Raw genomic sequence first — 12693 nt, forward strand, 5'->3', positions numbered from 1 at the left:
CGGGGATGTGGAATTCTGAGCCCTCACAGAGGACAAAAAGACACCAACACAGGTCACCTGCTGTGTAATAGCTCTCAGGGTACAAGCATTCGTACAGGAATTGAAAAACCTAGCTCAAGTGCTTCATTAGCCCCAGGAGTTCAGGCTCCAAGCACCTCCTTCCCAGGTCATTCCCTGGCCTTCAGGTTGTAAATAGAGCTTCGAAAGGGTCTTTTTTCACATTCTTCCCGTACCACTGTGGAGTGAGATTTAGAAAACTGAAAAATAAGCTAGTGGCAACCTAATCTCTAGCTAAATGAAGAAGTGGAATCCTATGGGAATGGGAGGGAGAGGCTGAGGTCAGCCAGCCTCCTTGCCTTTCACTCTTCACTGCTTTTTTGCATTAATGCATTTTAGATTCAAGAGTCATTGTGCAAAGCATATAAACAGCACTAAGGACAGGGCCAAATACAATTTTACAAATTCTAGCTGTCTCCTTGCTTAAATGAACATGTAGTTAATATATTCTCTGCATACGTTAGCATGGAATATTATAAACTGTTCTGCAATATATCTTGGCTATTTCCCCACTAAATCACCTAGTCTGCTAGCATATGCTCACCATAAAGAACAACAAAACAGTTTTTTTGATTATGGTATGTTAGAGAGATGTTATGAACCAAAGAGATAAGCAAGAAATTCTGAAATCGAAATTTATATACATTTTCAGTATACTGCAACCTAAAATCCCCTCTTTTAGGTTTTTCTCCCTCCAAATTTCCTAGTAAAACTATATCACAAACTGAAAAGGACTATCTGAAATTGGCTGAAAGCTAGCTTAAATTTTTATTTTTATATTATAAGGAAGTACTTTCTATTTTGGAAGCTAACTTCGATTATTGTATGACTAGAAATGAATTAGAAACACACAGGACGAAACGCTGATCCTTCTGAAGTCAGTGGAGTTCTGCTATTGACTTATAAGATAGGATTTTGCCCACAAGGTATTAAAGATGCATGTAACAACAAAAAAAATCTTATTAATGAATATGATTTGTATTGTCAAAATTATTACAAAGTTAGGGAGACTGGAACTACACATATTTAAACTATTTTTCACACTAACGATGTTCTCTCTCATGTATTTGTACTATACTGTTACTAGAGATAATGTGGGGAATATGCCATCTGATCTATATTAAAGATAGGTATCTCCTAAGACCCGTGACAGCATTCTAAATAATTGAGAGTGCTGCACATTTTACTTTGTTCCAGTTTTCTGTTGGGTTCACTTGGCTGCATGACATTAAGTTAAGGCCCTTCAACCTGCCAGGCAAGCAGCTTTCCTGTTCATTTCTGGAATTGAGGCACCATCACTTTACTAGCATACAAATTATGCTTTCCCAGTCTGCTGGTTATTAACTTGGGACAATCTCTTGATACACATCCAAAGCCACAGAACATCTGTTAAAATTTACACTCTTCCAGTGTAATGAACACATTTTCCTATAGCCGCACATACACTGCTTATCCATATGGGCTGTGATTTTGACCAGAACTACAGGCCACCTCTGTGCCAAAAGACATACATTGTATAAACAAATTTTTGAATGTATACAGAATTTAGGGGTGACATTTATTAAACAAATGTTATGAATATAGCTGTTTTCCCCTTTTCTACCTGCTGCTGTGGATACATTCCAGGCTGATGTCCTCCATATGGTGGCTGTCCTGAGGGAGGTCCTTGTCCTGGATACTGCTGCCCATACGGTTCATGCCTAAAATGAAGCATTCAAATCAACACTTAGAGCTGCTGGAATTTCTAAGCCACCAGGAAAAGTACTCCGATGATCTTGCGTCTTGAAGATATTTGCCATTTGGAAACAAGGTGAAGGTACAGTGTGGTATGGTCCTGAGCCTTATGTACTAAGCTCTGCTGGAGCTGGTAGTGGAAGGAAGGAGATAAAAGCAGACAGAAGAAAGGAGGAGCAGTGAAGATGTAACAGAGAGATTTAGAGGTACCAGTCAGGAATGGAAACAAGTAAGGAAGGCAGCTGCAGGTGATAGGAACCCATCTAAAGTGGAAAAGTATCTGATGTACAGCTCAAGGGTTCCAAGTCATAATTCTCATTTTTTAACAAGTCAGTCTCCAAGCAAGACACTTTCTGGATTATTTAAGAATATAATCAACAGTTAACTGCTCTTTTCAAGTGAAACTGTGATTTCAGTCTGATGACAGTGAAAAAAAAGAGTATAAATTTCACGACAATTTGCAGCATCTAAATACATCATTATTGAGTAAAAACAGTACTCATAATTTTGCTAATGTTCAAGTAATTTTTAATTAAAGCTCCATAATGAAGCATACATGTAAGAGGCAGAGTTGCATTGCACTTGGAAACTTACCTGTGGCCATTAAGACCTCTGAGGAGCACCACAGTGCAACTGCAATATTTTTAGCATATCTGAATGAAATTTAGGTTGCTGAAATGAAGTACTTGGAAAGTATTAACATTGAAAAATAACACTCCACCACAGACCAATATGTCAGTAATTCCTCTCTGTACACTATCAGTGAGAACACACCTACTGTTCGAGTACAATTATGGAAGTAATGTATCAGGGAGAGTCAGAGAAACAGAGGACTGGGGAACCTGACACGTTAAAAGAACTAATCGGACCTACTTTTCCCAAAAGCATAGAAAACTCACATTATTTGAGAGATGACCAGAGTGAAAGGAATAGCTGTTCAGTATCTCCTAGAATTATTATGTGGATGGAGAGAAATTACCTAATGCCAGTTAAAAGAACAATATAGCTGATGGAAATTGTCTATAGGTGTCCAAGATGGTACATGCAATAAGATAAAACTCAACAAAGCTACATGTATGTCATACATAAGGGAACACCTTCTAAATGTTAAATTGGTTAGCCACAGGATAACCACAAGCCAGGTGAAGTGGTGGAAGTTTCAGAAGTGGTGTCATTTAATGCTGCTCTGGAGAACTTAGGCCTGTACAATATGTTGTAGTTCAGTGTTGGCAAGGAGATACTCAAGGAAGGATGTATACTCCTCGTCTAACACCTGTGAGTCTCTGGCTACAAAGAGTCAACTGATTCATCCAAGTCTCTGCCCCACCCCCCCGAAACTGAACCAACAGTAAAAGCCTAAATAAGAACAGGCAAAAGAGAAATAATACACCAAGAAGCCACATATTCTGTCTATGTGCCCTCACAGAGGCTGCTGGCACTCATTAGCTGGTTATTGCAGATATTACGAACAGAGAAATCAGTGTTCACCTTTGCTGGCCAGGGTAACGATTAGGAGAGTACATGCTTGGGTCACTGTTTGAAGGCACCATGTTGCTTTGACCAGGTGGTCCCATACTGCCTTCAGGACCCAGCCCATGATCCGACCTAAAAAATGACAAAGGAAACCTCATTCTGTAAAAAGCACTTATTCTACAAAATTGCCAGTAAAATAAAACACACCCCTTAAAGAAAACATTCTCTCAACTTATCACCTTCCAGTGGAACCCTCACTCTCACTGAGTCCCCAGCAATGTGACCTGTTGAACAACATGATTACACTTGTGTTTCTCTACACATCTACTACTTCAAACTACTAACTAAAAACTACTCTGCTGGTACACTTAGCAGACTCACACTGCACCACTTTGGCTACCACCAGGAAACAAAAAGTGAATCTAAACTACACAGCCTAATGAAAGTAAAAGTAGGAATACAGCCAGAACTGCAAAACCTAAATATAATACAAACATTTCCAAATCACTCTGCTTGCTATACCAGTGCTTAGACATCAGTGATTTTACAGATTTTTTTTCCAAAGCCTTTCCTGGGATAAACAAAAGAAGATCAAATTTATTTTGCGTACTTTACTGAAAGACAAACTTATGAGGGTCCTGATGGACACACTGCAAGACTGGTGCCCCTACAACTCAGAAAACAGACGCCAGACTCTCCAAAGGCAGTTCACCAACATACCACAAACTAGACATGTTTGGGCTGTGCATTGTGTTTTTCATAAAACTCTCACCAACAACTGTTTAGGTGAAAACATGGTCAGCAGACTAACTCAAGTGCTACTTTAGGCCATCACAGCCCAGCCCAGCTGCCAGCTGAAGGCAGCTGTCAAACACACCCACGTGCTGATCTGCTGCAGCTTGAGCAACTTCTAAGGTGTGACAATTCCTCCTTATTAATTTGTGTGAACAGCTAGACTCGGTCATTAGCAGTGGTTTGACTCCCAGTGATTTAGTAGGATGCTGTAGGAAATACAGGCTGCTATGTTCTCTGCAAGGTCCGACGTGAAAATGAAATGAGGAAAGAGAGGATCATTTTCACTAATGGGCATTGCTTTTTCTTGGAGATTGACTCACCTCCTGTCATAGCCTCCATAAGAGAACTGCTGTCGCTGGCTCATGCTCATGTTGGACATGGCTCCAGATGGACTCTGGTTGTACATATCTTGTATTCCACTGTTAGGCATTTGTCCAGGGGTCATGAAAGGCTCATTGCTTCCAGGCACTGCGTGAGTAACGGAAATTAAATATATTATTCTGGGTGTTTGAAGACATCTTTCCATTAAATGATGTATTTTAAAATAATGTTCAGACCCCTAATACTGCCAAGGAGAATTAGCTGGTGTCTGACAAGCTCTCCAGGGTCTGATGAGAACACATGAAGTAGGACCATTAGTTATAATATGATCGTTATAATATTAAGGAACTGCAAGAGAGTAAAGCAATCTCATCCTATGAAACTAAGCTCATCAGGCACCAGGCAGCTTCTTCCCTGTGATCTCCATAGCTGAACATGAACTCATTCTTTTCACCCCAAACAATGCTAAATATGAACACAAACACAAACTGCAAACATAAACCTTACAAAACAGATGAAAGCAAATTCCCCAGTTTGGATTACAAAGTTGTAAGAATCACTCTCTTCTTTTTCCCATAAAGCTCTCATACACACATATATACCATAATATAGTTATGGAAAGGTTACTTTATCCTATTGTAGCTTCTTGAGCAGGATGGGCATATTCTACAAGCCCAAGAAAAGGCACATTGACCACTATATCGGATATAAATCCCCAAACAGATAGAGGAAGAGACTCTACCCTTTAGTCCCTCATAGCAGATACTGAAAAGAGATATTTCTGTTTCAACAGGATGAATGTGAAATGTATGACAAAGTGCAATAAACCCACTTAGTCTTTCATGGATATAAAACCTACCCTTCCTCCAACTGTGTTATGCTAGTGTCCCTAGTCTAAGCAAAAGGATTTAAACGGAAGGTTTTAAAAAAAAATAACATCAGAATAACTATCTCTTTTAAAGCACCTCCCCACTTCATCACATATCTCTCTTCCCCTTATCTCTGGACCTCTTCTTCCCATTTCTCCCTATTGCTCCCTTTCAGTTTCCACTTCCTTAATTTCATCTCCTCCATCTACTGTCCTTCTTTGCAGCCATTGTGAGCCCTGCTTGTGTCCTTTCATCCCACTTTCCTATATATGAGGCATGCAAGGTTGATTAATTTTAGGCACATTTTACAATATTCACAAAACCATCTGTAGGTTAAGTGCCCCAAAGGACAAGAGTCGGGTTTGACATTAATTTTAACTTTTGCTTTCTAAAAATAAGCAAACTTTGAGTGTGTTTATCACCTTTTGACAGAGGCTGTCCAAGTGAGAAAAAAAATCAGCTTCCCTATTCTGAAAAATATGTAAACTGAGAAAGCACTAGGAGACTTGCTCAGTTCCACACAGTGAATTCCCAGTTCAGCCCTAGTACAACCAGGCACGTTGCTTCACCATTTCACATTTTAACACTGAAGTCCATCATCTCCTTTGCAGAATAGCTAATCACCCTCAAGAAACATACGGCATTGCACAAAATCTAACCCTATGAATTTATGCCATTTCCTGAAATGTATTCCCACATGCATTTTTAGGATTCTGTTAAGTCTAAAATAAACAGTATGACTCTAAGAGAGGAAAATATGACCAGACCAGAACGAAACACAACTGCATTGTACCTCTTCTTTTGCTATAAGGATACCATTTAAGCAATAGCAAAACCAGCAAAGTAAAAAAGCTCATTGTGAAGACTAGAACATCTTGATTACACAGAAGTAGGGAAGAATACTTAAGTTCCCACAAAGAAAATACCTTTTCTCATTCCACCGAAAGGATCTTTATTCGGCTCATATGGCATCCTTCCCATCATATCTGGCATGTTTATTCCCTGCTGGTATGGTGCATTTGGCGTCACAGAGTTTCGCTTCGGGAACGCTGAATCACTTACATCAGAAAAGGGATCGTGCACACTAACTGCACTGTTTCTAGCAGATGAGAAAAAGGAGCCATTAACATCACCCCGTATTCATAAGAACAGTGAAAGAAAGACTGGACTATAACACACCCAGCCTGTGATGCTGTGGCAGTGATCAGTGCAGGATATATCCGAGGAAGATGCAAAACACTTTCACAATGGACAATCATTAAGAAAATGTTCCCATTTTTTCCCCAAGCTTATCTGACTACTTACCTTAAAGATCATGGGTTTAAATCTAATTCAGCTGTACATGTTCTTATTACACAAAAGTCTAAGCCTTTCTGAAATTTCACTGTTTGCCGCACTACCCTAAGGCAGTGAGCTCCACAACTTAATTATATGCTTTGTCACAAGAGTATTAGTTTTTATCAGTTTCATATTTATTACCTTTCAAATTTACCAAGCACCTCATTGCTCTCCTACTAGAGGAAAGACTAAACAGCAACACTTGATTTAACTCCCAAACACTATTTACTGTTATGGAGACGCACTAACCTATATGGTCGCAGCCAGCTTTATTCTAAAGCTCTAAAAATTTGGCTTTGAAAGTGGAGTTTCCCTGATAACTATCGGATTTATCCTTAATGCAGAAGAATTTTTTTTACATCGTGAAAGAAAAGTCAATCTGAATTAAAGATTATTATGAAAGCTTCTTGCTATCCTTTCTGCAGTATTACAGATGGAGAAAAAAGAACCTAAGTATGTTAAGTTTAGAGTGATTCTGTATGTAGTTCAGAGCTCAGCTATGTGCCTGCTGAAGTCACTAAGAACATTTTTTCTGGACTTCAGTGGGTTAAGGCTCCACTTCAGATTCAGCCAGTCTATGTGATTTCCACGACATTTAACTGAAAGGGACCTCTTGGTCCATCCAGTCGAATCCTCTGCTATCTCAACCACTGTTAGTATATATGCTTTTCATAATTTGAATTTAAGCAACATCTTAAAACCACACATTCCTCCCTCCTAAGCATGAATGTCTGGACCTGTACACCAGAGGAGGACAGGGTAAGCAAGGAAAGGAAGGCTGTGGTTCTAAGTTGGTGCTGCTGAGTTCCACCTTGCTCCCCACTGTTCACTTATTTGCCTGCCTCCCTTTGCACTGGTGTTTGTCTGATCCTTCTCTAGTACTGAGAGAGCTAACACGGCTCCCACTCCTTCCTCTCTTTCCCTCCCTCCCCTCCAAAAAGAAATAATTTTCTGCTGCTTTTAAGGCTCTGTCCGGTTCACCACAGAATCAGATGAGTGCCTGAGCAGTTGGGAAAGGGAAAGACTGGCTTAAACTGTTGTAGAACTACAGCCCCGCCAAATGCAGCAAAGCCCTTTTCATACCTGCCACCCTGCATAGGTGTCATCTGTCCATGAGGTGTTGATGCTGGTGTTGGGGGCTTCAAATCGCCTGGCACTTCTGTCATGGAATTACTACCAGTAGACTGTGGAGTCTGTGGGCCTTGCAAGGAACCAGAATTAGCTGGGAAATCAAAGAAAAAGAACTATTAAAAGGTAGCAGCTGAATTCCTGTGGAAATAATAATCATCAAGGAGATAAACTGGTCCTTTCCCCCATAAGTCTGCTTATATCATGCATCTCAGCACTTTGCAACTTCCTCAAAATCCTCGGAGATCAGGATACGCTGTGCAGTAATAGCCATCATCTTTCCTAGAACCATGAATTTAATCTGCTGCCTGAAGCAACATTAATAGAAATCACCTAGATGAAGGATCATTTAAATCAGAGGTCAGAGATACAAAGTTAATTGTCTATAGTTTACAGCAGAGTAAATGAAGGTTGTTCTTCAGCACAGCTTCTTCATATAATCACTATCACAACACATACGTTTATAAGGCAAATTTAAGCCAGAAGCTTTTCCTCACAAATTTAAACTCCTATATTAATAGAAATTCATAATTTAATTTACCACTAAAAGGCAGACATTTCCATGGTGAAACATGGGAAAAGATTAGTGGCACACTGCAGCCCCATGCCATCTTTGAGATAGCATGAGAAAAGGTTGTATTTAAGAAATGTAAAAGGCAATCTGGGATAAGAAGAAAACAATAACTGAAAGCAGAATTCAAACAGGAGGCTATAGTTAATGCACTTAATACGATTGTAAAAACAGCAATGGACGTCCTAATAAAATGAGTTAGGTTCATTGTAGAGCTCATGCAACAAGACCAGGTCAATTCTGCAAAGCATCTATTTCATTTGCAGAAACTTCTATGTTGAGATCTCAGAACACGATAGAGCACCAGCACTACTGTCCTTCACCATGATGGCAAATTGCTGTATTCTTGAAATGCCAAGTGTAGAAAAGCGTGTACTGTTCTGTTCCAGTGAGACTGAGCAGTAATAAGGATATTAAATGAATACAACGTATAAGCTAATGATAAAATACATCCAGACCAATCTTTTAAAGCAGACACCAAATTTACTGTTTTCATACGACTACTGAGAAGAAACAGTCCCGAACCCCAGAGATCTGGCATAGTCGTTTTCTGATTTAGAAGATGGTAAGTGGGAATTAGTAACAACATCTAAGACTAGGATCTGATCGGCCTTGCAGCAGAAATTGTACTTGAGCAGAACTTCTAGAATTCTAATCTTCAGATGCAATTGGGAAAAAAAATTACCAGCAGAAAAATTCATAAATCTAATAGACTCAGAAAGACATGTCTTTGGCTTGAGAGGTCCTTTTTTTTTTTTTATGAACTGTCATGTAAGCATCTTATAGTGCCTGACTATCTATGTTCAACAACCAATTAACGAAACTTTATAAATTACTGTTAGAGGGAAAAGTGGAACAAGCAGTATGGGCTTTTCTTCTGTATGTGAATGAAAGAGTAGTTTATAATTGACTCAGAATGCTAGAACACTCATCATCTTGACAGGCAGAGCTTGTTTTTAACTAAAGAACACCTTTTTTATATGTGTTTCATTTATATCTGCAACACATGTTCCACTATCTGGAAATCAGTCCCAGTAGCAAGTGCGTACGTAAAATCCACATTGTGTAGACCATGGTGTTCTTGTTCTCAGCTTTCTGAGGCATGTTTGGATTACGCTCACACAGTAATGAGGTTCAAAAAAAGTTCAAGAAAAGCTCTCTGATTGCATTAATACAGTAACAACAACATTTGCAACAACTAATGCTACAGCTGACTGAAGGCTTTAGCACTATAATAAAACAAATCCATATGATAATTAAAAAATCATCATGCTCACATAAAGTGAACCCTTTGTATATATGACCCGAGTGAGCCGGGATCATTCTCCTGCCCTTGAGCTTTAAACACAATTTCAGATTACTTCTAAAAAACTTGAAAGCATTTTTGAGTTAAGCCACACATTGTCACATACCATCTTGTTATATTAGAACCATGTAAGTAAACATCTCGGTGTACCCATTTACTTACTATAAAACACGATATTGCCTAACCCTGCATATTTCTCTTATCTTGGGCTACTAAGCAGCAATTAAGTTCTTCCCTATCCTACCTAAGCAAGAACATAATTTATAACTAAAGAAAACCTAAAGAATATAAGTAAAATATTTTTTCAGTATCTATCAGCTTGCATGGGTATAGAATCTTTAATATTAATAACTATGTGTTTTATATAATCTTCTTGGATAAGGAAGGGTTTAAAAGCAAAAAGGAGATATCTAATTGAGAGCTACAAGTCAAATTTCTATCTGCTAGATGGTGATTATAGGGTTGGTTATTTTTCCCACACCTCTTTTTAAACAACTGCATATGAATAGCTGAAAAAATGGAAGGCAAATGCTATCCTGAGAAGTGCCAAGTTTCTGGTACTGCTTTGTTAATATGCTGTGCTCTTGACATCCACTGGGTCAGGGCCACTTCTACAGAAGAACAACTGCAAGTGTTCCAATTTCTGGATTAGGTCATCAGCTCCCAAGAAGACCCCAAGTGTGGATATGACCTACAATGCAACTGCATACACTCACAGGCCACTGAATAGTTCACCTATCTTCTAGTAATAGCTTCAATGTAAATAGCACATTCCTTGAGAAGGAATAAGTATGCACTCTTAATGCTCACTGTTGGTAGATCGGGTACAATTGTTTAAGCAACTTAACTTTCTCTTCTATGATGTGATTTTCAGTACCTTTGCCAAGCTTCAGCCTATCATCAGGAACTCATCCTGACAAATATTCCCCTCAAGCTAATTTTGATTTGGAAATTTGCACCTGTAACTGGCCAGCTTTTTTTTAAGAATATGCCTTTGAAAACATATAGTCTTCTTCTGTTGTTCGCAAAAGAGAAATATTTTTCTGTGAGTCTTCCAAGCCAAGAATATATTTAGGCACCTTTTTCACACACAGCACCAGCGGTCCCTTCATTGAAACTTGGTGGTAGTGTTGGGGACGTGCCTATGATGGGAAACTACTCTTGTGGTTCCAGTGTTTATTCTGATTTGGTCAAATAAATTTGTGAAAAATACCTGCTGATAAGTAGAGATTATTAACTTGCTATACATCCACTGCTTGGTTTTCTGAAGATCCTATTTGCACTTATTTCAGGCTGCGGGTGAGCAGGACTCTCACTGTAATTCAAAGAATTCAGTACTGGGAAGAGTCCAACACTGGGCATGTGAAATTAAATTTTGCACAGGAGGTTCTTAGATGTGTGTTCCTTTTATCAGAGTCTGTTTAGAGACACTGTTTTCCAGCTGTGCAGAACATGTAGGGCAACAGATGAGATCATATAAAGGGCTATATATGGCAAAACTTAGAAAACCGGCACCCAGAATTAGTGGATACTCATGTTCCGAGTTCCTCTTCTGTAGAATGGGAATCATATGACTCATATACACTTGTAGCAAGGTTGAGAAAAACCAAGGAGTAAATTTATAACTTTCTGTTTGAGTCTGGTTGAAAACTATGGCACAAGTAAGAGCTGTGTACTGGAAAGTGAGGATAACACAAAATGCTGAGTAACTCCTCGCTAACTGAGCACTGTTTGTTCCGCGTGATGAATGACACAGACGTTGCATGGAAAAAATGTCAATGCGACTACATAATCAAGAGTGCATTGAAGTGTATTTGCACAAGGAAACATAATCAAGGTTGCAAAGATTATGTCTCACTTTTGACATTTCCTAACCTTTGAGCACTTGACTTTGCATCAAAGTAATATACTTCAAACCATTTTTGGATATAGCATGTACACAGGTGCCTGCATGCACACATGTTAAATGCAAACTAGTTATGTTCTCTCACACGTTTTACACACATTGCTATTAGCAATATTTTCTAGTTAAAGAACATAACAACAACCCTCTCCTCTGTAAGAAAGTGCTATATTCCTTTTGCATGTTTTACCTTAAATTTTACATTTGTTAAGCAGCTCTCTGAAATTTTTACATCTATTCTTGCAGGGCTTTTATTATGGTAGATGTTTAATTTTGATTGTGGACATCCCAAAATAGAAACTGTATCTTTTAAAGTGCTTCATAAGCTTCAGTATTAAAAAAAAAAACCTAAGAAGGAAGACGATGTTCTTTTAGAATGGGTAATCTCTTCTTACATGTTTCTGCAGCAGACTTGAAGATGTCCAAGAAAAAACTTGTGTGTACATAGCTACTGAATTCTTCATCTCACATCCACATGTACGTAACACTTGTCTTTCAAGTGTCCTAACAGATTTGGAAGAATATGCTTTTAACAATAAAATATCCATCCAAAATGAAATAAAATGAACATCTTTGTTAGTGAGGAGGTGAGGTCCCACAAACTCTTCCACAGTTCACTCAACGGCATGTGTTATTCTCGGCTGCATAGAATTACAGCATCGGCACGGCTTTTTCCTTGCAAAGCCTGCATGGCAGCAAGTACTGTTTTCAGGAGAGACTCTTTATTTACCAGAACAGAAACATGCAGTTAAAAAAAAAAAAAAAGAAAAAAAATCAAATCTTTCTCAAGCCAGCATTTTCTTCCCTTCAGGAAAAAAAAAAAAAAAAAAGAGAAGAAAAGAAGAATGCAACCTCTTGAAACTCCATTAATAGGAAGCCTGACATGCTCTCTAGGATATCCCTACCTTTTGCCAGAAGCTACAAATGTATACTCTAAAGTAAACAATGGAAAGGTTACTGAAGGTTAAGTACATTCACATACTTCAGAGTGAACAGCCAGCCGCCACGCTGGGAAGATAATTTACACAGCACGAACCCAGTGCCCCAGTTAAGCTGGGCTGGGGGCCGGTGGCTGCAGCAGGGCCCCCCCGAAGCGGGTGCTGGCACAAGCATGGAGGCACCTCTGTCTGTCCCCCCATCCACCCCTCCCGACCCCTTGCCATCCATCTTCCTGGGGATTCCCTGGCTGGCCTCATGA

General features: G+C 39.1%; 1 protein-coding gene across 10 annotated transcripts in view; it reads right to left on the reverse strand.

Annotated features, from left to right (window-relative positions):
• ARID1B (AT-rich interaction domain 1B) overlaps positions 1-12693 on the reverse strand; it is a 327313-nt gene that overhangs the window by 8505 nt on the left and 306115 nt on the right. For 6 of the 10 annotated variants that reach the window (XM_065057320.1, XM_065057323.1, XM_065057318.1 and 3 more), the window contains 5 exons: positions 7671-7809; positions 6176-6348; positions 4380-4527; positions 3280-3396; positions 1661-1757 (listed from right to left, as the gene is read on the reverse strand). In XM_065057320.1, coding sequence (XP_064913392.1) covers positions 1661-1757; positions 3280-3396; positions 4380-4527; positions 6176-6348; positions 7671-7809 — 674 coding nt within the window. The remainder of the gene's footprint in view (positions 1-1660; positions 1758-3279; positions 3397-4379; positions 4528-6175; positions 6349-7670; positions 7810-12693) is intronic. The other 4 variants (XM_065057325.1, XM_065057324.1, XM_065057317.1 and 1 more) reach the window with 1 other exon arrangement.

The sequence above is a fragment of the Columba livia genome, chromosome 3 (assembly GCF_036013475.1).
Source record: "Columba livia isolate bColLiv1 breed racing homer chromosome 3, bColLiv1.pat.W.v2, whole genome shotgun sequence".
NCBI lineage: Eukaryota > Metazoa > Chordata > Aves > Columbiformes > Columbidae > Columba > Columba livia.